The sequence below is a fragment of the Ictidomys tridecemlineatus genome, chromosome 1, assembly GCF_052094955.1.
Source record: "Ictidomys tridecemlineatus isolate mIctTri1 chromosome 1, mIctTri1.hap1, whole genome shotgun sequence".
Lineage (NCBI taxonomy): Eukaryota > Metazoa > Chordata > Mammalia > Rodentia > Sciuridae > Ictidomys > Ictidomys tridecemlineatus.
The window spans coordinates 87,800,091-87,825,610 of NC_135477.1; the positions used below are offsets into that span (position 1 = coordinate 87,800,091).

Below are 25,520 nucleotides of genomic sequence, written 5' to 3' on the forward strand. Positions count from 1 at the left end.
AACTTAGCAAGACCTTATCTCAAAATAAAAAATAGAAAGGGCTGAGGATGTAGCTCAGCGGTAAAGTGCTGCTGGGTTCAATCCCCAGTCCCTCTCCGGACTAAAAGTCAATGTAGAAAAGTACCTATGACGTTAGGAAATGGAAACAGCAAGAAGTGAATAATATGATAAAGTCTATATGTGTCTAAGTAGACCCATATGTGAATGAAGAGATGTAGTGGGTGTTGATGAATCTCCCCAAATTTTTAAAGTTTTAATGGTTATTTTTTAAATGATAATTTTACTCATGTAAAATAACCCTTTATGATAATCTTTATGTCCATGATGTAATAAGGCATCCGAAGAAAAAGTCATCATTTTATTACTAATAGGACAAGTAATTTTGTGTCTTGAAGAGTTGAAGAGAAAGTGGTTTATTATTTGCTAAAATTATTTTCTAAAGCTTAAAAAGTAACCTTGTGTTCTTTAAAGAATAAGAGAAAAATGTGTAAACTTTACCTACGAATGTGCTGAAAAGTAATCATTTCTCCTCTTCTGATCTGAAATCCTCAGAACCTCATTCATTCAGATATAAGAACAGAAGGAAAGAGTCCATTGATGTGAAATCCATATCATCTCGAGGCAGTGATGGTAAGAAGTTTTGATGATTTCTTTGACCTTTTTAAAATGTAGAAAACGACAGAGGAACGTGTTCAAGAATCCATCAGCAATACAAATTCCAAGAAGAAAGATTTTTAACTAAACTGGCTCCTCACCCTCCATCCCTAAGTAAGCTGAAAAATTTTCAGAGTTTTGTTAAGATTTTTTATGCCTTTTATAATCTTTGCCTTTATTTACTTATTTATCTATTTTTTTGAAGGCTCTGTATGTGTTTGCCTTCATGGGCTAAGTTGTGTCAGGCCACATAACCACCTAAGCAGCTCAGTTTCCATAGCTAGCCAAGGTCGTTCTTGGTACTAGTGGCTAAGGTGGAGCCAGTGTCCTGGCTTCCCAATTCCAACACACACCCATTTTTCCATGTACCTGCTGCACGCACTTACTTTTCCTTAATAAAATGTCACAGAAACTGTGAGTCAGAATTCAGCAAAACATTTCTGCCCTACGAGGCAGAATTTAGAAAACACTTTTTGAGTTCAATGAACCAGGCTAACAAACCAATTGGATTTGTGGGGAGATGGAAAAGTCAAGGACGATTCTGAAATGTCATTCCTAGGTGCCTGGGAAATTATAATAATACTTACAGAAATAGGAGAGTCTCTAGACATGGCCAGGTTGGGGTTGAGAGAAGATGATGATTTCTTTTTCAGTGGAGATGCCTAGGAATCTGAAATGCAGGACTGGGGCTGGGGCTAGAGAAGTACAGATGAAGCCATGCGCAGAAGAACTTCTCTAAGGATTGTGTGTGTGATAAAAGAACAGAGGGCCTAAGCCCAAGCCTGAAGGCCCACCTTCAGTGATGGCAAAGCACAGGAAATAGGGAGATTGAAGAGAACAGAGATGCTGGGGTGCTGGGAGTGAGCCATGTGAGCACAGTGTCACCAGGCAAGAACATGAATGTGGCAAGAAACAGGGTGGCCAGCAGTGTTAAATGCTAGTGATCAGAGCTCTAGAACCAAGGACAGATGAATAGATTTCACTCATTCATTTGTTGTGGTGGTGGGTTTTTTTTTTTGTTTTTTTTGTAGTAGTTGGGATTGCTTCCAAGTCCGTGTATATGCTAAGAAAGTACTGTACCACTGGACCACATTCCTAGCCCTTATTTGGTTTTTATTTGGCAACTGGAAGGACCGGGTCTAAGGGCATGCGGAAGAGGTAGCTATTAGCTGTCAGAGAAAGGAGAGGTGCAGGGTAGAGATTTAAAGGAATAAATAGAAGGGTCAAAGGAAGTGGCTGCAATAGCAAGAAATGCAGAGTCTAGAGATGATCACAGAACAAAATGGACTGGCTGACATGGAACGCAAATGATTGAGACTAAGTATGCTCCATCGAGAATACAGATTGAACTATTTTGAGATAGGTTGAGGATATAATTAGGTAGAACATATAGATGAAAAGGATCATGGACGAGCTAATTTGAACTGGGTTAATTCAGTGTTTGGAGATTTCGAGGGGGTATCATCATGTCTCCAACATGGGCAAAATGGAGGTGGAAGAGCACAGGCGGGGCCCTCAGTGACTGCCACCTGGGTACTGGAGTGGGCAACTCTGCTGATATGGGCTGGATTGAGTTGCCCCATCTAGGAAATGGAGATCCAGCCCCTCCTCCTGTCTCACAAGAGGAGGTGAGAAAATCTGATGAAACCAGTACCTTTAAAGTGATGTTCTACCTCTTGAATTTTAAACCACATATAAGCATTACCTAGTCAAAAAAATTAAGTTACTTTTAAATGAAGTTTTCTACAGATAACAGCTAGAACCACCATGGGCTCTGGGTGTTCTGAACCTAAAGGCTCAGGAATAAAGTTTGAGTAGCCCCAATTGGCACTGTGAGTGCGCTTGGTCTGGTGCCCCACACCTTGCCATGACCTACACCTTCTCTCAGGATGCACAGTTAACCAGTCATGTGGCCAGCAGCTCAGGACTGAAAGTGACAGAATTGAAGGAGGTTTAGTGATTTGTGGAAATGGAAGTCCTGGGGGATCGTTAGGCTGTTGGAATCAGGCCTTAGGATCCCATCAGCCTTCTCTGAACTTCTCTCTGTGGTCCAGGAACTTGTCAAGCCCTCCTGCTGCCAAAGTCCCAGGCCAGATGTCTTTCCTGGCATGGGTTAGTCAACGTGAGCTGTCAGCCTTTTAGGAAAAAGAGATGAGTGTGAATTCCTTGTTTCTTTGGTGGGAGGGTGGTCCCAGCAGAGTCGGGCTCCTGGCCCGTGGATTTCTGAGCTACACTTGGCCATGCTGAGCCTGAACCAGATTGCAACTTACTTTCCTTCTCGCCAGCACCAAGCTTGCAAAATCGTCGCTATCCATCCATGGCAAGGATCCATTCCATGACCATTGAGGCTCCCATCACCAAGGTGAGTGGCAGGTGCTGCCTTCTCTCTGCAGTCAGGGCCCCCTGTCCCTGAGCTCTGTTCTGGAGATGCATTCTACAAATGATATGGAGTTCATGGTCTAGTGGAAGAAACAGATATTGAACAAGCAAACATATAATAAATAAGTGTACAGTAATAAAACACAGTAAATGCTTTGAAGGAAATCACAGGACTCTCTGAGAGAAAATGAGAGTAGAGTCTGAATGTAGGCGGGGTGAAAAGTTTGACGCAAAACTTGAAGCATGTTGGTCTAGAGAAGACTGCAGGGAGCAGGAATGGCAAGGAAGAAAGCACTAAGATATTTTTTCAGACAACCTGAAAGGAAGTCAGGGAAGCAGGAGCTTGGCGAGTAGAGGGGAGAAGACAATGGTGTGGGTTGAGCAGGGCTCAGATCATTCTGGTCAACTGGGGCCATAAGAAGGCTGTGGTAGTTCATATGCAGCAGAAACCATTGAGGAGTTTAGAGTTGGGGTGGCATAATCAGGGGTGTTATTGAAAAAGAACCCTGATGCCATGCAGATAACAGATCCAAGATGGCAAGTGTACAAGGCAAGAGGCCAATTTGGGGCCTTTCTCAAATTCCAGGCAAGAAATGAGGTAGCTGGGATAGAATTCAGGTAGTGGAGGTAGAGAGAAATGAATAGATCAAGAAATGTTTAGGGTTGGAATCAACTGGACTTGGTGAGGTCTGGGTGGGGAGAGGAATGAGGGAAAGCAACATGCTAAGCAGGGTCTCCCAGGTTTCTGGTTGAGCATGAGGTGGATAGAAGTGCTCTCTACTGCAGTTTAGGAAACAGAGAAGGAGCACAGCTTCTGTCTTTGATTTTTTTTTAATGTTTATTTGCTTGCTCTGTGAGGGAGGGAAACAAGATCATGAGTTTACTTTCAGACACGTACAATATTCCACTAGGTATGTCCGACAGTTAGCCAGATCTACAAGTCCAGAGGCTGGGAGGTCTACTTGGGAGTCTTGGCTATGGATCATATGTGTCCAGAGACATGGAAACAAAATATCATTTATGGAAGGTCCACAGAATGAGAGAGAGGACCAGACCAGTCTCTGAGGATCTCTAGCCTGGAGAAGAAAGCTAGAGAATAGTCAACCAAGGAGCCTGGAAAAATGTGGTTCAGAGGTGGGCGGACATAGGAAAGCATGGGACACAAGGCATGCTTCAGTAAATGGGAGGAAGTGACTTTAGAACAATAAGATATGTCATCCACTGAGATTCTTCTGGATTCCAGGGCTACATATGACTTTTGAGAAATCGCATCTTTATGTCCACAAATTTATTTATTAATTTATTTTATTTATTCTTGTTCTCTTCTGTAGGTTATAAATATAATCAACGCAGCCCAAGAAAACAGTCCAGTCACAGTAGCAGAAGCCTTGGACAGAGTTCTAGAAATTTTACGGACCACAGAATTATATTCGCCTCAGCTGGGTACCAAAGATGAAGATCCTCATACCAGTGATCTTGTTGGAGGCCTAATGACGGTGAGTGATGGGCAAAAGCCAGAAATGCAGGGGGACCACGTTAAGTACCTGTTAGTGTACGTGTAACATGTCACTGTCACTGTAGTTGCAGAAATATCTGTTTTATAGACTAACATCAGTGTAACCAACAAGCAGCTGCAATAATTTATGTATTACGTGTGGTGATTCTAAAGTGATTCTTGCATTCATTTTTTTTTCATAAGGCTGATTGACCACAGCAGTGGGAGACAGCCCGTCTGAATTCCCGCTACAGTGAGGAGTGAATCGGCAAGTGATTGAGGACTAAATATACAAGATGGGAGTGATAGAGGCCCTCGTGGGCTGCTTCTTCCCCTTGATCTAGATTATAGTATTGGATGAGGCTCATAGCACTATTTCTTGGACCTCCGAATTTACCTACTCGGTTGGTCCTCTGTATCCATGGGTTCTGCTCTACAGGTTCAGCCAACCACAGAAAGACAACCCAGAAAAGAAAAGAAGCTCCACACACAAGACAGTATCTATACTGAACATTTACAGACTGTTTTGGTCATTATTCCCTAAACAGCATAATAACTGTGTGCATTGTGTTAGGTATTATCAATCATCCAGAGATGATTTAAAGTATATGGAGGGTATATATACTGTGTGTAAATACTATGCCATTTTATATAAGGAATGTTAGCATCCTCAGGTTTTAGTATCTAGGGGAGGCCCTGGAACGAATCCCCTGAGGATACCAAGGAATGATTGTATAATGAAAAGATTTGTATTTAGACAACAGCAGTTTCTAAAATCTTAGCTATAGAATCTTTTTTAAAAAATATAGAATCCCTTTTTTCTTTATTAAATTACTTATTATTCTAATTTGTTATATATGATGGCAGAATGTAATTCATTTCATATTACACATATAGAGCAGAATTTTTCAAGTCACTGGTTGTACACAACATATTTTTACACCATTCATGTCTTCATACATGTACTTAGGGTGATGATGTCTAACTCATTCCACCATCATTCCTATCCCTTTGCCCCTTCCCTTCCCCTCCCTCCCCTTTGCCCTATCTAGAGTTCCTCCATTCTTCCCATGCTCCCCTCCCCCATCACCTTTATGAGTACCATCCTCATATCAAAGAAAACATTTGACCTTTGGTTTTGGGGGATTGGCTTACTTCACAAAGCATTATATTCTCCAACTCCATTCATTTACCTGCAAATGCCATGATTTTATTCTCTTTTAATGCTGAGTAATATTCCGTTGTGTATATATACCAAATTTTCCCTATCCATTCATCTACTGAAGGGCATACTGGGTTGGTTCCACAATTTACCTATTGTGAATTTGAGCCTACTTTTCCCTCAATATTTATAGCCTACTTTTGCTATAAATATTGACATGGCTGTGTCCCTGTAGTAAGCTGGGGTTTTTGTGTATAAACCAAGGAGTGGGATAGCTGGGTCAAATAGTGGTTTCATTCCAAGTTTTCCAAGGAATCTCCATACTGCTTTCCAGATTGGCTGCACCAATTTGCAGTCCCACCAGGAATGTACAAGTGTGCCTTTTCCCCACATCCTCACTAACACTTATTGTTGTTTGTATTCTTAATAGTTGCCATTCTGACTGGAGTGAGATGAAATGAGTAGTTTTGATTTGCATTTCTCTAATTGCTAGAGATGATGAACATTTTTTCATATATTTGTTGATTGATTATACCTCTTCTGAGAACTGTCTGCTCAGTTTCTTGGCCCATTGATTGATTGGGTTATTTGTTTTATTGGTGTTTAGCTTTTTGTGTTCTTTATATACCCTAGAGATTAGTGCTCTATCTCTTGATGTGCAAGTGGTAAAAATTTGCTTCCAAGCTGTAGGCTCTCTATTCACCTCACTGATTGTTTCTTTTGCTAAGAAGAAGCTTTTTAGTTTGAATCCATTCCATTTATTGATTCTTGGTTTTAATTCTTGTACTATAGGTGTCTTATTAAGGAATTTGGGTCCTAATTTAATATGATGGAGGTTTGGGCCTACTTTTTCTTCAATTAGGCACAAGGTCTCTGGTTTAATTCCTAGCTCCTTGATTCACTTTGAGTTGAGTTTTGTGCATGGTAAGAGATAGAAGTTTAAGTTTATTTTGTTACATGTGGACTTCTAGTTTTCCCAGCACCATTTGTTGAAGAAGCTATTTTTTCTTCATTGTACGTTTTTGGCAGCTTTGTCTAATGTAAGATAACTGTAGTTATGTGGGTGTCCTCTATTCTGTACCATTGGTCTACAGGTCTGTTTTGGTGCCAATACCATGCTGTTTTTGTTACTGTTGCTTGTAGTATAGTTTAAGGTTTGGAATAGTAATACTACCAGATTTACTCTTCTTACTAAGGATTGCTTTGGCTATTCTGGGTCTCTTACTTTTCCAGATGAATTTTCATGATTGTTTTTTCTATTTCTATGAGAAATGTTATTGGGATTTTGATTGGGATTGCATTGAATGTGTATAGTGCTTTTGGCAATATGGTTATTTTGACAATATTAATTCTGCCTATCCAAGAACAAGGGAGATCTTTCCATCTTCTAAAGTCTTCTTTAATTTCTTTCTTTAGTGTTCTGCAGTTTTCATTGTGGGTCTTTCACCTGTTTTGTTAAGTTGATTTCCAAGTATTTTATTTACTTATTTAATTTTTTGAGGCTATTTTAAATGGGATGGTTTTCCTTGTTTCTCTTTCTGAGGACTTGACACTGATGTACAGAAATGCCTTTGATTTATGGGTTTTGATTTTATATCCAGCTATTTTGCTGAATTCATTTATTAGTTGTAGAAGATTTCTGGTGGAATGTTTTGGGTCTTCCAGGTATAGAATAATATCATCTGCAAATAGTGACAATTTGAATTCTTTTTTTTTTTCCTATTTGTGTCCCTTTAATTTCTTTTGACTGTCTGATTGCTCTGGCTAGAGTTTTAAGAACTATGTTAAATAGAAGTGGTAAAAGAGGGCATCCCTGTCTTGTAGCTGAAATTAATGAAATTGAAACAAAAGAAACAATTGAAAAAATTGACAGAAAGTTGGTACTTTGAAAAAAATAAATAAAATTGATAAATCTTTGGCCATGCTAATGAAGAGAAGGAGAGAGAAAACTCAAATTACTAACATCCATGATGAAAAAGAAAATATTATGAGGGACACTACAGAAATACAGAAGATAATTAGAAATTGTTTAGAAAATTTGTACGTCAATAAAATAGAAAATATCGATGGCATCAACAAGTTTCTAGAGGCATATGATATTCCCAAACTAAATCAAAATTTAAACTGATCCATTTCACAAGGAAATAGAGGACATCATCAGAAACCTACCAACCAAGAAAAGCCCAGGACCAGATGGATATATACCTGAGTTCCACAAGACCTTTAAAGAAGAACTAACACCAATACTTCTCAAAACTATTTCATGAAATAGAAAAAGAGGGAACACTTCCAAACACATTCTGTGAAGCCAGTTTCAAAACTAGTCATAGACACATCAAAGAAAGAAAACTTCAAACCAATATCTCTAGTGAATATAGATGCAAAAATTCTCAATAAAATTCTGGAAAATAAAATATAAAAACATATCAAAAAGATAGAGCACCATGATCAAGTAGGGTTCATCCCAGGGATGCAAGGTTGGTTCAACATACAGAAATCAATAAATGTAATTCATCACATCAATAGACTTAAAGATAATAATCATATGATTATTTCAATAGATGCAGAAAAAGCATTCAACAAAATACAGCACCCCTTTATGTTCAAAATGCTAGAAAAACTAGGGATAAAAGGAACATACCTCAACATTGTAAAGGTTATCTATGCTAAGCCCCAGGCCAACATCATTCTAAATGGAGAAAAATTGAAAGCATTCCCTCTAAAATCTAGAATCCTTTCCTTTAGTTTATATAAAGTTCCATTTATAATTAGATAAAGGCAGTGCGAAGGAACCACCCTCCATTGACACACCAAGAGACAGCACTCGTGTGTGACCACCAAGAGCAGCTGGTGTTTAAGGACTCACTCTGCTTTGGTGTTTTGCTCTGATTTATTTGGCTTCAATCATAATCTATTAGGAAATGAAGAAAATCAAAATTATTCATTTGGGCTCCTCATCAGATGCTAAAACTAGCCTAGGAGTTTAATTTTGAAGGTTTCTATCTAGACCTACCTCTACATACTGAGTGTTGCTTGGCTTTCCAGTCTATTCTCAGCCTATATTTCAAGTGACCTCTTGTTTTTACCTTGGTCCTGGGCTGGCCTTGGCTGCCCCCTTCCAATGTAGTGTGGACTTAAGCTTCTAGAGAACACTCTCAAGAGACTGGCACCAGGCAGCCACTGCAGAGCTACAGCTGGAGGTTGCTGGTTCCAGGAATAAACTTCTTGTGTCCTCCTCCACTGCTGTATCTTCTTGGACTTCCTGCCCAGATAAGGCTGTGAAGACCCATGGAGATGTCTGCCTCATTTTTGTGTGGCTTTTAGAATTAGAGAGAGAAAGGCAAGGAAAAGGCAGGGGAATTACCATCCCTAACTTAGAGGAAGGACAGGTGTGGCTGTGATTGCTTACCTTCTTATCTATATTTTAAGATTAAGCTATTGACCTAAAGATTCAAGATGTGACTTCAGGGGAGCTGTTCATAGCCAATACTACTTTAAAACTTACTACACACTTTCCCCAGGTAACAAGCAATTTAAAGTGACCCTTAAGCAAAGTTCTAAATAATGAGGTATTTAGAAAAGGAAGGTGGAGGCAAGGATTTCAGATCCAAGAACCTTTGCGGGGACTGGTTCAAGTTCAAGAGCCAATAAATGCCAGAATTCTGAAATTCTGTGCACTCTCATTCTGCCACTCCAAAGACTCAAACTCAGAAATCTTTTTTGTTTTTTAAAGATTAGCAGCCATGCTCACATAAAAACTAGCTAGAAAAAAAGTATGTTAGTTATTAATAAAACATTGGCCCGCCTTCTTTGAGACTTTATAGAAGGTTACCCCAAAATGGGGTCCATGGTTCTGGCTCTTCAAAATACAAATCTAAGAACATCAGCATAACACAGTTCCTATGAGGGACTTTAGACACATCAAAAAAAAAAAATGTGTATCCAAAGCGAGATCTCTTCTACAATTTCAGTTCTGTGGCTTCACAGTGCCAGAAGATGTCATGTTAACCAAGCCAACTTGCAGCTCGGGTGTGAGGCCCGCACACAGTCATGCCCGCGGTAGTCACAGTTCATCTCTTGGTAAAGTGGCCACGGAAGAGAGAGTATCATCTGTCTTATAGCTGTTGTTCTGATTTAATTTTGAGCTCTGCCTCTACTTGGGGCTGCAGATTGAGCGGTTATTGAGGGTTCAGAGCTCTGGCTAATGAAGGAAATGAGAGAGCAATGATGGGATGTGAAGCCTGCTTCTAACAGCATCTCTTTTTATTCCAGGATGGCTTGAGAAGGTTGTCAGGAAATGAGTATGTGTTTACAAAGAGTAAGTTCTCATCTGTTCACCTGTTACAAATAACCCATCTTTGTTGAAATTATTGTTTCAATTGGGGAGGGGGCTTGTTGTTCTTCTAGTTGATCTCACTTGAGTTTGTGCATCTTTATGGCCCATGTCTCCTAATTAAGAAGTCTCCTGATTATTCAGCACTTTTAGAATAAGAATTGTAGATCTCTATACATTTAAACAGACAGTTATACTGCATTATTTTCTGTTTGGGGGTCTCAAGGTTTCATAATGTTAGAGAAAAATTTTGATGTGAAAAATCTTTCTACCTCTGAAAGTTCAAGACTTTCTTTCTACTGGCAACCATGAAGATGATGATAGATGCTCAGGGGCACTCAAGATTCCACAGTTAAGGGCTGAGGATGTGGCTCAGTGCTCACATGCCCCTAGGTTCAGTCCCCAGTACCAAAACAAAAAAAATAATTCACAATTAACCAGCTTTCTCACTCCATCTGTTTGCTCAGATGTGCACCAGAGTCACAGTCACCTCGCAATGCCAGTAACCATCAATGACGTTCCCCCTTCTATTGCCCAATTACTTGATAATGAGGAAAGTTGGGACTTCAACATCTTTGAATTGGAAGCGGTTACACACAAAAGGTATGTGACATCTCTCGCTAAGGCTAGTGGGGATTGATGGCCATGTCCAAGGCCTTTGCATCTGGAAATTTTGAGGGACACATACATCCTGAGCCAGCTCCTTTATAGAGTGGGGAAGATCTGGGAACAGCCCAAGTGTCCTTTGATCTCAGATCACTCCTTTGGCTAGTGAGCCAAGAGTTTTAAGTTTTCTCTTTCCCAAACTTATTGAAGCTCCACCCTATAAATGAATATGAGACAGGGCTCAGTGGCACACACCTGTAGTCCCAGCTAATTGGGAGGCTGACACTGTAGGATTGCTTGAGCCCAGAAATTTGGGGCCAGCCTGGGCAACATAGTGAGACTCTGTCCCTTCCCTGCCTCCAAAAAGTGCATTCAGAATCTCTATAGCTCTTTGATCCATCCTGTTGGCAGGGAGAAGACTGAAGAACTAAAAGAATCTCATTTATACTCAGAGAAGGCTATTTCTTCCCAGAGGTCTTGGTCTGTGGGATATGAATGACTCTCAAAAAGTAGCATGACTCTAAATGGGGTGGCTTTGCCATTCCTTTTGTCCTCAGGGAGCATAGAGCAGGTGCAGGGCTTATGTGGAGGGAAGAAGGCACGGCCAGAGATTTCTCTTGGTTGTCAGAGCCACCAAAGGGCCTGTGACTTACAGAAAATCTAGAAGTAGTTTGGATTAACACTCATGAGAGTTGAACAGGTAACTGGTGAGAAGATGCAGCTCCTACTAATTTGGGGAGATATTTTTATGCCCCTGTTCATGTAGAATAATAAGAAAAAGAAAAATGCCTCCATTCCCATATCATCAAAGAATGCAATTTCCAGGCCAGTCAATTCAATGAAACAGGGTTGCTTTTTCTTTTCCTATTTTGCAGGCCATTGGTTTACCTGGGCTTAAAGGTCTTCTCTCGATTTGGAGTATGTGAATTTTTAAACTGTTCTGAAACCACTCTTCGGGCCTGGCTCCAAGTGATTGAAGCCAACTATCACTCCTCCAATGCCTACCACAACTCCACCCATGCCGCCGATGTCCTGCATGCCACCGCTTTCTTCCTTGGAAAGGAAAGAGTAAAGGTAGGATTTTGATATCATCATCTAACTGCCTGCTCTGGATCAGAGGTTCAGGAACTCAGATTTAGTTAAATACATCAGGCAAAGAGCTACTTTGCAGCCAATTTGACAGAGGATTTTTTTTTGGGGGGGCCCTACTAAATTGGTCATTTCGGTGTTACAAAGACATGTACCTTTTGCCTAGCCCTGTCCTCCTCCAAAATGCTTAAAATGTTAATTTATGCCACGATAGAGACTCCTTTACATGTGTGGCTGATCCATAAGCCTGTGCTCTAAATGTTCACCAGGAGCATTGTGAAATTGAGTTGCAGGACAGAACTTCATTATCATAGCAAATGGTTGCTAGGTCTTGAGGTAAAGTTATAGTGTCGGGATTTGGCCACTGGTAATGTTACAATCTAGATAATATTGAGCTACTCACTTAACATGCATGTGTGTATGTTTTCTGTAGGTTGTAGGTATGAGTTTGTGAATCTGTATATCAATGACTTGTGCCTAATTGGGACAGAGTTCCACATCCCTCGCTCTTACTTAGAGTTCAGTGCTGTCTGTGCATGAGTCCTGATTTGTAGGGTGGCCTTGTGTCCTCCCCATGGAAACCTGGTAGGAGATCCCCATTGTGCCTCTTTCTTAACTACCATCGATTGCACAGTGAAGCTTGTGATCTCTTTGGTACAGTTAGAACTAAAGTTTAATATTTGGTTTACCTTTGGGAGAAATGCTATATAGAGGCTGAAATTCTCTGTGAATACTTGACATTAGATTGTTTTCTCAAAACAAGTGTTGATGAGGGATCAAGACCCTGGATGCTGAAGAAGAGACAGTGGGACAATTACAAGGAGCAGAAACAGCATCCAAACTAGTGTCATTAGTTTGTCAGTGTCTTATACTGTTATTCACCCTTCTAAGTAAGAAAGCAAAGGATGTGGTCCAAGAATGATGCTTTTGAAGAATTTTGTCTTCTACTTAAAAAAAAGAAAGAAAGAAAGAAAGAAGGAAAGAAATCGCAAAGTCAGGCTGTGTTTGTAACACCTCCCTCTGAGGAGCCACAGCACCTCTGCATCCCCACTTGGGATTCTGTTGTGAAACGGCTCACCATGTGATGGTGCACAGCTGAGGTCTCACCACCCGCTCAGAACGGCCCCCAGGTCATGAGTGCTGTGATCCCCAGCAGCTGCAGCCTTGAGTGAGAAGTGAACCTCACCTAAGCAGAGCTCTTCTAGGAAAACAGGTGAAACATGTGACCAGTTAGGAGACACTTAGTCACTTCATCATCTCCCTGCCCACCCCACCTCCAAAATAGGTATTCTCCTTCATCTTGGAGGTTCTGCTAGTGCATTCAAAGTCTGATTGGGTTTCTCAAACTACACTCATAGAAACAAGGCTTACAATTCAAGGCATTTCCTAACTCAGGCAGACCCTGCCAGAGATTCAGAAAACATAGAGCTGCAAAGAACCTTGGAGACTTGGGGTATTAAAGTCTCCTGAGCTCAGAGGTTTAGTTCCCAGCTTAAGATCACCAGACAGTCCACCACGAGGCACTTGCAGTGGGATTTACGCCTAAGGCCTCTTCCATCAGACCTGTTACCACTGAAGAAGAGGGTCAGGAAAATGTATTACTTCCTTGACTCATTAGTCCCTCTAATTTCCTAGGGACAGTAAATCTTTTTTTTTTTTTTAAGAGAGAGTGAGAGAGGAGAGAGAGAGAGAGAGAGAGAGAGAGAGAGAGAGAGAGAGAGAGAGAGAGAGAGAGAGAGAGAGAATTTTTAATATTTATTTTTTAGTTCTCGGCGGACATAACATCTTTGTTGGTATGTGGTGCTGAGGTTCGAACCCGGGCCACACGTATGCCAGGCAAGCGCGCTACCGTTTGAGCCACATCCCCAGCCCAGGGACAGTAAATCTACAGTCTTCTTTTTGTGTGTGCTGAGGATTGAACTGAGGGCCTTGTGCGTGCTGTAAGCACATGGACCACCACGGAGCTCACCCCCAGCCCCTAAGGTCAAATTCTTAATGTCACTATTATAAAGTATCCTCTATCTAGCCATAGAGACAATGACCCCAGAGCTGACAGGTCCCTTCAGTTTGGGACACCCCCCCCATCTTCCCCTCTTAACTGATTCATAGGAGCTACTGCAAGTAGAGGCCAGGACAGCCACATTCCTTTCTTATTCTCTGGGCCTAAATGACTATCATGAATAAGGAACTATTTGAAAGACTGTGGCTAGTCTTTCTCGTGGGATCCAAATTCAAATCTACTTCTGGTTAAAGAAATAAAACACATCCAGAGTGATCTGCATATCCTGAGATTTGGAATCTCACCAGCTGCAGGTTTGGGAGCTTCGGAAGCCCCTCACCACTCCCATCTAGGCAGGCCCTTGCTTCTCCTCACTCATTGATGATATCTAGCCTGGTCTTCTGTTGCCACCTCTCAGCCATTTCTTACAAGACAGTGCATTATTAGTCCTCACCAAACGGCAGGACACAGCTCATTATTGGTAACTTTGTAGAAGTGTCTTGTCATTGTGTTTTTGGTTTAAATCAGTGTAGGCTGGATAGGAAGGCAGGTCTCCTCTGGTGCCACCTGTGTTTTCTATTCCAGTTACTTTATTTCATTGAATAGTTTAAAAATAAATTGAGGAGAGGGGCCTGGGATTGTAGCTCAGTGGTAGAACACTTGCCTAGCACATGTGAGGCTCTGGGTTTGATCTCAGCACCACATAAAAAACAAATAGATAAAATAAAGGTATTGCATCCATCTACAACTAAAAATTTAAAAATAATAATAAACAAATAAATTGGGCAGAGACTCCAAGCAAGATTGGACACATTACAGGAGCCCTAGCTGGAGCCCAGAGCTTGGCCCCATGGGTCCTCACTGTGTAGGTAGAATCACTGGAAATGGAGCCCAAGTTGAGGCAGTTCTGAGTCCTGAGCTTGGAGATAACTGACTGCACCTGCAGGTTACAGTGGCTTCTCTTGAAAGCAGTGAAACAGGGTCAGTCATGCTTTCTTGGCCTGGTTACTACAGACTCTACCCTGAAAAGAGTTGAAAAGATGAATAACATCTACTGCTGCTTGGGAAACCTGGTCGTGTTGCCCAGGACCAATCCAGGTTGTTGCTTACCAGCTCCATAAGGTTAGGATTCAAAATGGAAATGGTTCCTTTTGAGAGGAACAGTTTTCAGCAAAGCACACCACAGCCCTCAATCCAACACAAGCATGACAGGTGTCTGTGCAGGACAACGCTGTGCCGCAGATTCAGCCCTCCTCACCTGAGCAGCAGTTTCCCGCCCCCCCCCCCCAAGCCTTTCAGGTTGGGCACAGCAAAAATTATGGCCACACCTCCAGCTTCACTCAGGGGAGCACTTTTCCCCTTTCTCCCTGTCCTTTAGCCATGCTGATGCTCTCTAGTTTTCCTGAATAATCCCTTTTGCTTGTTTGCTCTCAGGAGCTTCATGTAGGCCATTCTTGTCCCTTGTTGTCTGGTTAACTCCAGCTTTTTCTTCAAGTCTCAGCATAAAAAGAAATCATTTCATTAGAAAAGCCATCCCTGGCCACCCTCTGGGTCTGTGTCATCCAATTTGGTAGCCATTAGCCACACATGGCTATTAAAATGAAATAGAGTTAAAAAGTTTAGTTTTGCCATTGCACTGGCTACATTGCCAATTTCCAGTAGCTACACAGGACCAGGGCGTTGAATAGAACAGACAGAAAACCTTTTTGTTGTCACAGAATGCTTGTTGGACAGTGCTGCCCTAAATTAGACGAGGTCTCATGGTGATAGTCACAAAGCATTTTAGAACAACCACACAGTTACTTCTATTGGTGTGTTTTTAAAATTTATTTCTATTTCTCCCTCTAGATGATAAGCTCCATTAGTGCAGAGACTGTGTCGGTACAAATCATTGCTGTAACTATGACACTATGCCTGATAACTGGCACCCAGTAGGCATCTAATAAATAATTACTGAATGAATTATCTCCTAGAATGGCATCTCTTCTATAACAAGAACCTATTTGATAACTTCCTCCTAAAGCTTCAAGCTAAGAACACATTTGTATCCCCAGATGCACTGGTTTGTGTTCTTAATTTGCATAACGAAAGCTTTAGAGTTTCTCTTCTTGCCTTTGCTACCTGCTGTTCCATAACTGAATTTCATTCTTAGCTGCAAGTGCCCCCTTAGCTTTGGGGTCCAGGTAAAATTATACTCACCCAAGATCCTCTACTGCTGGGCTCCAGTCACTCTACCATTGTGTGACTAGTGCTGTCCCACCTGTGCTCTTTACCACCAGCACTCTCAAGATATTTTCAGAAGTGGGCAAACAGAATAAGTAATATTTGTCATCCTAGGCCACTCTACTGTATCTGTCACAGAAGACAGTCACAGTGATACTATACAGCATGCAATTCAGGAGGCCTTTGGATTTTTCCTGCAGAACTGGAGTTCATGGGCTCTGGGAAAGGGTTTAGGTAAGGACTACAACTGCAGCTTGGGGTTCCATTTCCCTCCAGATAACACAGCATCACAAGGTGACATGATGTGTCCAAGACTGCCTCTAAGCTAAGGCTAGCAGAAGGCTAAAAGAACATTCTAACCCCCCTCCCCGCTCCCCGGCTCTTTCCCTCCCAAGACAGGAATGGACACAGGTCTCCAGAACCCAATGAGTGATGCCCAACATCATTTTCCCCTTATCCCAGGGAAGCCTGGACCAGATGGATGAGGTGGCAGCCCTGATTGCTGCCACAGTTCATGACGTGGATCACCCGGGAAGGACCAACTCTTTCCTGTGCAACGCGGGCAGTGAGCTCGCTGTGCTCTACAATGACACTGCAGTCTTGGAGAGTCACCACACAGCCCTGGCCTTCCAGCTCACAGTCAAGGACACCAAGTGCAACATTTTCAAGAACATTGACAGGTTTGTTGTGCTTGGGCTTCTGTGCTCAGGTTTGCAAAGCTCAAGTGGGAAATTCAGCTTTCTCTGGCTTCTCTGAATACTCTGGAAATAAGAATAGTTGTAGCATTGTATCTGATAACAAAATAATAACCTGAGCCTTGTAAACTTAATTTTACCTTTCAGACTGCCTTCTTGTTTTTAAATATCATTTGGTGTTCAGTCAGTTTATGAAAATGTTTTATACACTACAAAGCACTGCATAAATATTGACTGTGTTATTAATAAGACTAGCAGATATTTTTATCCTCTCAGGAGGACATCTTGTCTTTTGTGTAACTCAAAGAAATGTGTCCTCTCCTGTCTTTTCACAGCTGTTTTTGGCCACTTAAAATTCTACCTCATGAGGTTTTAGCAGGAGTGCTGGAGCCCAAAGGGTTGGGAAGGAAGGGTTTCCTCACTGTGAGTTCTCTTCTGCTGATAGCTGGCCAGATGTGACCAGACAGGAACAGTTCTTCTTGCCTCTGAGTAGCCCCGAGGTCAGGCTGTGGGTATTTCCTGTGCAGTGGTTGGGCAAACCTCCTGGGAGAGGACCCAGAGCTCGCTTGGGTCTCAAGACTTCTTGTCTCCCTGAGCTTATCACGAGTCTCCAGAAATCTAGGGAAATTAAAAGTATCAAGGATTTGTTTGTAAACTTTGCAGAAAGAAGTTTTTCTTTTTGTGGGGGAGGCAGGGTACTGCAGATTGAACTCAGGGACACTCGACCACTGAGCAACATCCCCATCCCTATTTTGTCTTTTATTTAAACAGGGTCTCACTGAATTGCTTGAACTCTTGATCCTCTTGCCTCAGCCTCTTGAGCTGCTGAGATTACAAGCGTGTGCCACCTCTCCCGGCGAGAAAGAATTTTTTTCTAATAGCTAATTTTAGTCAGCCCCTCCATTCTGGCTCTTAAAGTTAAAAACACGATAGGAATTGAACAGTAATTTGGGTTTGATGTTCTATCCATTATGACTAGAAGTTAGAGAATTGCTTATTAACAGGAAAATCTTTTTCAATTCCATCATCAGAAGAAATCATGAGAGTTCTCTGCATAGGAGTCTTGTCTGCACAGAATGCAGAGGGACAGCTTATCAGGAAGTGACAGTCCCAGCCTGTCACTTCCTTCCACCTCCCTGGCTCCGGTGTTCTCAAGGAAAGGGAGAAGGGACTTAGCTTGTAAAATAAGTGTCCACCATACAACAGTTACTTTCTTTTCTTTTAATACTCATCATTCATATGAGGATGGGTTAGCTGTCACTGGGGACAATGGAACAGTGTCTACAATCCTGGCTTGTTGAAAGGAGGAGCAGGTACACTTTTCTGTGATCTGCACTCATTTAACTCTGGCCCAGCTTTCTCCCAGGTTGTGGGAAGCATGGTGAAAGGCAAAAGAACAGTTCTAATTTGGGAAATGATGTGAACAAGGCCCTTTGTCTTCTGGTTATTTTAGGAACCATTATCGAACGCTGCGCCAGGCTATTATTGACATGGTTTTGGCAACAGAGATGACAAAACACTTTGAACATGTGAATAAATTTGTGAACAGCATCAACAAGCCAATGGCAGCTGAGGTAAGCATCTCCCATGTAATGAGATGCATTCAACTGTACTTTGATACATGAGCACCCACTCTGGCATCAAAGCATTTTCTCCCTCTTGAATGCAAGGTGGTTATTTGCTTGGAGCTGGTAAAGGGCCGAAAGTCCTGGCTTCTTGTTTTTCTTGGGGATGAGAACAGATTGACAGTGTCCATAGCAACTCTGAGCTAAGTTAAAAAAAAAAAGGCTCTGAGATAAAGCCAGTAGTGACAGAAGTATGATAGGCCCAGAGAATTTGCTGGAAGGAGCCTGTAGACCAGTGGAGACCGGCATAAACAGTGGCATTAACTTAGGGGAGCCGAGGCCTTTCTAATTCTGCTCTTGGAGCTCTTAAGAGACCTCACAGTTGGAGAATGTTTTTAAGAACCTCACTCCTGCTGATTCACCTTAAAAGCATACTAGTATCCGAAGACTATATTGAAAATGGGACGGAAAAGAAAAGTTGTTTTTCTTTTTTTTTTTTTTTAAAAAAAAAGCTTATTGATGTACCTTGGACCTGCCTTAAGGTCCTTAAAATCTAGGTTTTAGGAACAAGGGACAGAAGGTTCACATTTCTGTTGTTTAAGATGAAATCAACTGTCTTCTAAACCAAGAAGCTGTCTGCAGCCCTGCAAAGGTAGCATTCTGCTCACACTTCTGGAGAAGAGGAGGTTGGAGAAATGGATGGATGATGAATGGCTATCTTTTTTATTTTTTTTAATCAGAAAATTTAAAAAGGGGCTGGGGATGTGGCTCAAGCGGTAGCGTGCTCGCCTGGAGTGCGTACGGCCCGGGTTCGATCCTCAGCACCACATACAAACAAAGATGTTGTGTCCACCGATAAAATTAAAAAATAAATAAATATTAAAATTCTCTCTCTCTCCTCTCTCTCTCTCTCTCTCTCTCTCTCTCTCTCTCTCTCTCTCTCTCTCTCTCTCCCCCCCTCACTCTCTCTTTAAAAAAAAAAGAAAATTAAAAAAAACTTTATTTGGAATTTTAAAGTTAAAGAACAATATTAACCAAAATTGGAATTAGTGCTGATAGAGTCTTTCTTCATTTTTCCAGATAATTTTTTAAAAAGTTTTAATTTATTTGTCCTAATTAGTTATAAATGATAGCAGAATGCTCTTCAATTCATTGTACACAAATGGAGCAAACTTTTTGATTTCTCTGGTTGCACCCAAAGTAGGGTCACACCATTCGTGCAATGATACATGTACCTAGGGTAATAATGTCTGTCTCATTCCACCATCTTTCCTACCCCCATGCCTCCTCCCCACCTCCCCTTTGCCCCATCCAAAGTTCTTCCACTCATCTTATGGTCAGCCCCCCCCTCCCCATTATGGATCAGCATCCACTTATCAGATAAAACATTCGGCCTTTGATTTTTTGGGATTGGCTTACTTCACTTAGCATGACATTCTCCAACACCATTCATTTACGTGCAAATGCCATAATTTTATTCTTTTAATGCTGAATAATATTCCATTATATATATATACATATATATATATATATATATATATATATGTATGTGTGTATGTATGTGTGTGTGTGTATCACAGTTTCTTTATCCATTTATCTATTGAAGGGCATCTAGGTTGGTTCCACAGTTTAGCTATTGTGAATTCTTCTGCTATAAACACTGATGTGTCTGTGTCCCTGTAGTATGCCGTTTTTTAAGTCCTTTGGGTGTAGACCAAGGAGTAGGATAGCTGGGTCAAATGGTGGTTCCATTCCAAGATTCCAAAGAATCTCCATTCTGCTTTCCAGATTGGCGGTACCAATTTGCAATCTTACCAGAAATGTATGAATGTGCCTTTCCCTCCACATCCTCACCAACATTTATTGTTGTTTTTATTCTTTTTTATTGGTTTTATTTTTTAAATACATGACAGCAGAATGCATCACAATTCTTATTACACATATAGAACAATTTTCATACTTCTTTTTGTATATAAAGTATGTTCACACCAACTCAAGTCTTCATACATGTACTTTGTATATTGATGTCTATCACATTCCACCATCCCTGCTAATCCCCTATCCACTTCCTTTCCCTCCCACCCCTCTGCCCTATCTAGAATTCATCTATTCCTCCCATGTTCCCCCTCCCTACCCCACTATGAGTCAGCCTCCTTATATCAGAGAAAACATTTGGCATTTATTTTGGGGGGATTAGCTAACTTCACTTAGCATTATCTTCTCTAACTCCATCCATTTACCTGCAAATGCCATTATTTTATTCTCTTTTATTGCTGAGTAAAATTCCATTGTATGTTGTTTGTATTCTTAATAGCTGCCATTCTGACTGGAGTGAGGAGAAATCTTAGAGTAGTTTTGATTTGCATTTCTCTAATTCCTGGAGGTGTTGAACATTTTTTTATTTATTTGTTGATCAAATGATTGATTGTATATATTCTTCTGAGAAGTGTTTGCTCAGTTTCTTAGACCATTTATTGAGTTGTTTGTTTTTTCGGTGCTAAGTTTTTAAAATTCTTTATATATCCTGGAGATCAGTGCTCTGTCTGATTTGCATGTGGTAAAAATTTGCTCCCATACTGTAGGTTCTTTCTTCACCTCATTGATTGTTTCTTTTGTTGAGAAGAAGCTTTTTAATTTGAATCCATTCCATTTATTAATTCTTAATTTTATTTCTTGCACTTTATGGGTCTCATTAAGGAATTTGGGGCCTAATCCGACTTGATAAAGATTTGAGCCTGCTTTTTCTCCTATCTTCAATTCCAAGGTCTTTGATCCACTTTGAGTTTTGTGAATGGTGAGAGATAGGGGCTTAATTTCATTTTGCTACATATGGATTTCCAGTTTTCCCAGCACCATTTGTTGAACAGGCTATCTTTTCTCCAAAGTGTGTTTTGCATGCTTTCAACTAGTATAAGGTAACTGTATTTATGTGGGTTTGTCTTCTATTCTATACAGTTGGTCTACATGTCTGTTTTGGTGCCAATACCATGCCGTTTTTATTACTGTGGCTCTGTAGTATGGTTGAAGGTCTGATATTGTGATGCCACCTGCTTCACTCTTCTTGCTACAGTTTGCTTTGACTATTCTGGGTCTCTTTATTTTTCCAAATGAATTTAATGATTACTTTTTCTATTTCTATGAGGTATGATGTTGGGATTTTAATTGGTATCACATTGAATCTGTACAGCACTTTTGGTAGTATGATCATTTTGACAACATTAATTCTGCCTATCGAAGAAAATGGGAGATTTTCCACCTTCTAAGGTCTTCTTCAATTTCTTTCTTTAGTGTTCTGTAGTTTTCCTTGTAGAGGTCTTTTACCTCTTTTGTTAAATTGATTCCCAAGTATTTTATTCATTTTTTTGAGGCTATTGTGAATGTGGTAGTTTTTCTAATTTCTCTCTCAGAGAATTCATCAGTGATGTATAGAAATGCATTTGATTTATGGGTATTGATTTTATATCTTGCTACTTTGCTGAATTCATTTATTAAATCTAGAAGTTTTCTGGTGGAATTTTTTGGATCCTCTAAGTATAGAATAATGAATGGATATGTTAAAGGTAATATGATGATCAGTAAGAAGACTATAGAGCACATAATATGACTAACCTGGGGAGAAGGATAGTGTCCATTTCACCAGTATTGAGCCCCCTCCAACAAGAACTTCACAGTACAATGCCAGGGCTTTTGCCTTCCCCTAGCACCTTATGGGAGCAAGAATGTGGATATTTTGAGGGGAAAAGTTACACAGAATCATAGAATTAGAATTGGGAGGGTCATCTATCCAAGTAAGACCCCCAATTCTTCTGTTGAGATTTATGTTTTACTGTGAGGTCTGTAGTAAGAAGTATCTTCCCATTGCTCAGCAATCAGAACAATCTTCAGAAAGTATTCAATCAATGCTTTAATAACTCCAGTCTCAAAACAAAACAAAACTCCCTGAATGTTATTTATGCAGTCTCTCATTTTGGCAAAGCCCTGGAAAACTAATTAACTGTTTTCACACAATTAAATCAATGGTGCCTTTGAGGATGGAAAATAACTTCCCAGGCTCTATAACTGGCTTGTGCCTGCATGTATGCCCACCCACTCCCCAACCTGGCTATGTGGCTCAGGAGCACTGACATCCTCCCATTAGTATGTATCGGTGCATAACCATTGTTTTAGTCAATTTTTTTTCACTGCTGTGACCAAAAGACCTGACAAGAATAATTAGAGGAGGAAAAGTTTATTTGGGGGTTCAGAGTTTCAGAGGTCTTGTTCATAGAAGGCTGGCTGCATTCCTCAGTGTTCAAGGTGACGCAGAACATCATGGTAGAAGAGTGTGGTGGAGAAAAGCAACTCAGGACATGATGATCAGGAAGGAAAGGAGGCATGGGGAGACACTCTTCTCAATAAGGACAAAATGGCATTCCCCAGGGACATGCCCCCTCTGGCCAAATCCTACCTCTTCTAGTTACCATCCAGTTAATCCCTATTGGTTTAAGGCTTGATCCCTGATTGGGTTAAGGCTTCCATAATCCAATCATTTCACCTCAGAGCCTACCTACTTTGTCTCACACGTGACATTTTGGGGACACCTCAAATCTAAACCATAACAACCATCTCTTCCAATGTCATTGAACACACATACTCCTGCCCTAGCCCACTCTTGCTCCATCTACCCCAAATTTACATGGCTTACACTCTCTACCACCCAAAATATCAGCCAAGAAAACAAAAGTGTCCATATACCTTCTGAGAATGAAAAAAAAAATGGGAGGGGTAGACAGAAGGTACAGGAGAGGGGAGCTGGTGAATGGGAACAAGGAAAATAACTGAAGAGTCACCTGTGCCATCTTCCCACCTTTAACATATTCAAGAACTGAAAACTCTGCCTCTACACATTTTCTGATAAACTGTGGATGGGAAGAACCCTCTTTCTTTGAGATTACCTACCAAGTTGCTCACAGATGCAAACATTGCCAGTCTTCTCTGGTTAAAAGCCTGGAAATAAGGGGTGGATTGGTAGTGACAGGGATTTTTCACCTTTTAAACTCTCAATCCTGTCATTTGTTTTTTAAAAAGACTATATCAGCATGTTATATTTGGAATTAAGGAAATTAAGAAAAAGCCTTGACTGCTGAGTCCCAGTCATGCCGAAGCATGCCTGGTGAGTTGGTACCTGTGACTTTACCATCCTCGTGATCAGCCCTAATCTGATCATGTGTTCCAGACTGAGGGCAGCGACTGTGAATGTAACTCTACTGGGAAGAACTTTCCAGAAAATCAAATCCTGATCAAGCGCATGATGATTAAGTGTGCTGATGTGGCCAACCCATGTCGCCCCTTGGACCTGTGCATCGAATGGGCCGGGAGGATCTCCGAGGAGTATTTTGCACAGGTGCGCTGACTCGAGGGAGGTTCCACTTCCTGTCTAGGAGTGGGCCCAAGGCCATAGAACTCTGTGGGTCCTCCCGCTGAGTAACTTTTTATCAATTACTGAACTCTTCCCTGGAAGGAGGCAGCTCTCCTCTGCCTGGTGTAGACTTCTGGTTCTGAAGGGACTAACCTACAGTATCCTAAGAGAAATCCCTCTGGGAGAAGGGGAGTAGACTGAGCCTATGGAAGTAAATTTTATCCTCAAATTGTTGGATCCTGAATTTCCACAAGAACTAGGAAATCTCCCAATATTTACCAGATTATTAGTGAGTGCTTCCAAGTGCATTCTGGGAACACAGACATGAGTAAGATACATCCCTGATATGGGTCACTCATGGTCCAGTCAGGGAGGGATGTGCACATAGATAGGCCCACATGAAAAAAAATTGACCATCTAAAGGAAGTGTATATATTAAGTGCTACAGAAATTCAGATAAAAGGGGGGTTTGGGACAAGTGATAGCAGAGTTTTGTTTTTTTTTTTTCCTGAAGGATATAGAAACGCAGAAATAGAAAAAGACTTTTTGGAAAAATAGGATTTTTATATAAGGAGGGCAGCAATATGTAATTCACCTTAACTGTGGGAGTAAAAAGAGGAATTAAGAAAAATTCAGAAAAGAGTAGACTATCACATGCCATTTGAAATATAGCCCTACTTCCAGAGAAAAGTTTCTAAGGATTGGTGTGTACATGACAGGAGATAAGTAGCCACAGTGACCGCATTTGGAGGTATCTGTTTGGCTGGAATGTACTACTGAGGAAGGATAACAAATTGCCCACAGTGTCTAGCAGGGCTGGGAGGGAAGATGGCTAACAGAGAACCGGGTAAGCTAACTGTAGCTTGCAAGGCTGAGAAGGAGCTGCTGAATTGAAGAAAAGTAGGACAGGCAGTTCTGAGCTTGCCAGAAGAGGGGAGGGGAACAAATTATCCCTTGAACACCAGTGGATATTTTAAGGCTGCTTGATCAACTGTCCTGAAACCAGTGAGCAGAGCCAAACACTGGTAGGAGGCCATTAATGGGCTTCCTAGGATCCACACAGAGGATTTGAAGTCCTACTCCAAGCTATTTTCAGTGTGTGAATGGGGAATGGGAGACAATCACTGTTAAGTTCACTGATGTAAGCTTCCTACTTAGGCATCCTTTTCCCTGAGTCAGCGTGACCTAAAAATCCAAAAAGTTACAAAGGCAGCCTCTGATCAGCTGGCTTCTGGCTTAATATAGCATTAGGAAATGTGGATCTTACTACGCAGCTTTGTGAAGTATGGCTTTACACACATTACACCATAATGTGCGTAGTACCCAGATTTCCACATACCTTGAGAGAACTGCATGGCTGATACTCAAATCAGAACAACCATAGTTTACCTGTCAGTCATTCCTCTGTAAAAACAGTGCTCCGTGAAAAAAAGTAACTAGTTTAGCTTACAACTCAATTGCCTAAGTGCCATTCCTGTTGATGACCATCAGACCAGGCTGGTACACAGCACACGGGCTTTCTGTGTACTTCCTTTTGTCATGCTGAATATTAAGAGACATACTCAGAAGATGGAGATTTAATAAAATTAGTAGTTATTATACAGCTTCCAAAAAGTAATTTCTTAGGTGAAACTTTTTTTTTAAATTTTAAGCATAAGACAGTGAAAATACAATGACAATTGCTCTTAATACTATTTGGTGCCAGTTCCTTGATTTATGCAAAGTTGCCAGTAGATTTAACCACTGTTGCTTTTGTTCCCTCAGTATGTCAACTAGTAGTAGTGATCTGAGTAGTAGTAATATTGGTCAGACTTTGAAAATAGTTATCTTTTAAATAATAAAAACAGATCAGAGAGGGGCTAAGCCCCCTAAGATCAATGCTGTAGGAGGGTGTATGGTATAGCATGAGAAGCAGGAGATGT

At 41.0% G+C, this 25,520-nt stretch overlaps 1 protein-coding gene across 7 annotated transcripts in view; it reads left to right on the forward strand.

Moving 5' to 3' along the window:
• Positions 1 to 25,520, forward strand: part of Pde8b (phosphodiesterase 8B) — a 229,726-nt gene that overhangs the window by 201,598 nt on the left and 2,608 nt on the right. For all 7 annotated transcript variants that reach the window (XM_013360189.4, XM_013360190.4, XM_013360188.3 and 4 more), the window contains 9 exons: positions 553 to 630; positions 2,940 to 3,016; positions 4,365 to 4,529; positions 9,963 to 10,008; positions 10,491 to 10,626; positions 11,505 to 11,703; positions 16,403 to 16,620; positions 18,089 to 18,209; positions 23,416 to 23,583. In XM_013360189.4, the coding sequence (XP_013215643.1) occupies positions 553 to 630; positions 2,940 to 3,016; positions 4,365 to 4,529; positions 9,963 to 10,008; positions 10,491 to 10,626; positions 11,505 to 11,703; positions 16,403 to 16,620; positions 18,089 to 18,209; positions 23,416 to 23,583 (1,208 nt within the window). The remainder of the gene's footprint in view (positions 1 to 552; positions 631 to 2,939; positions 3,017 to 4,364; positions 4,530 to 9,962; positions 10,009 to 10,490; positions 10,627 to 11,504; positions 11,704 to 16,402; positions 16,621 to 18,088; positions 18,210 to 23,415; positions 23,584 to 25,520) is intronic.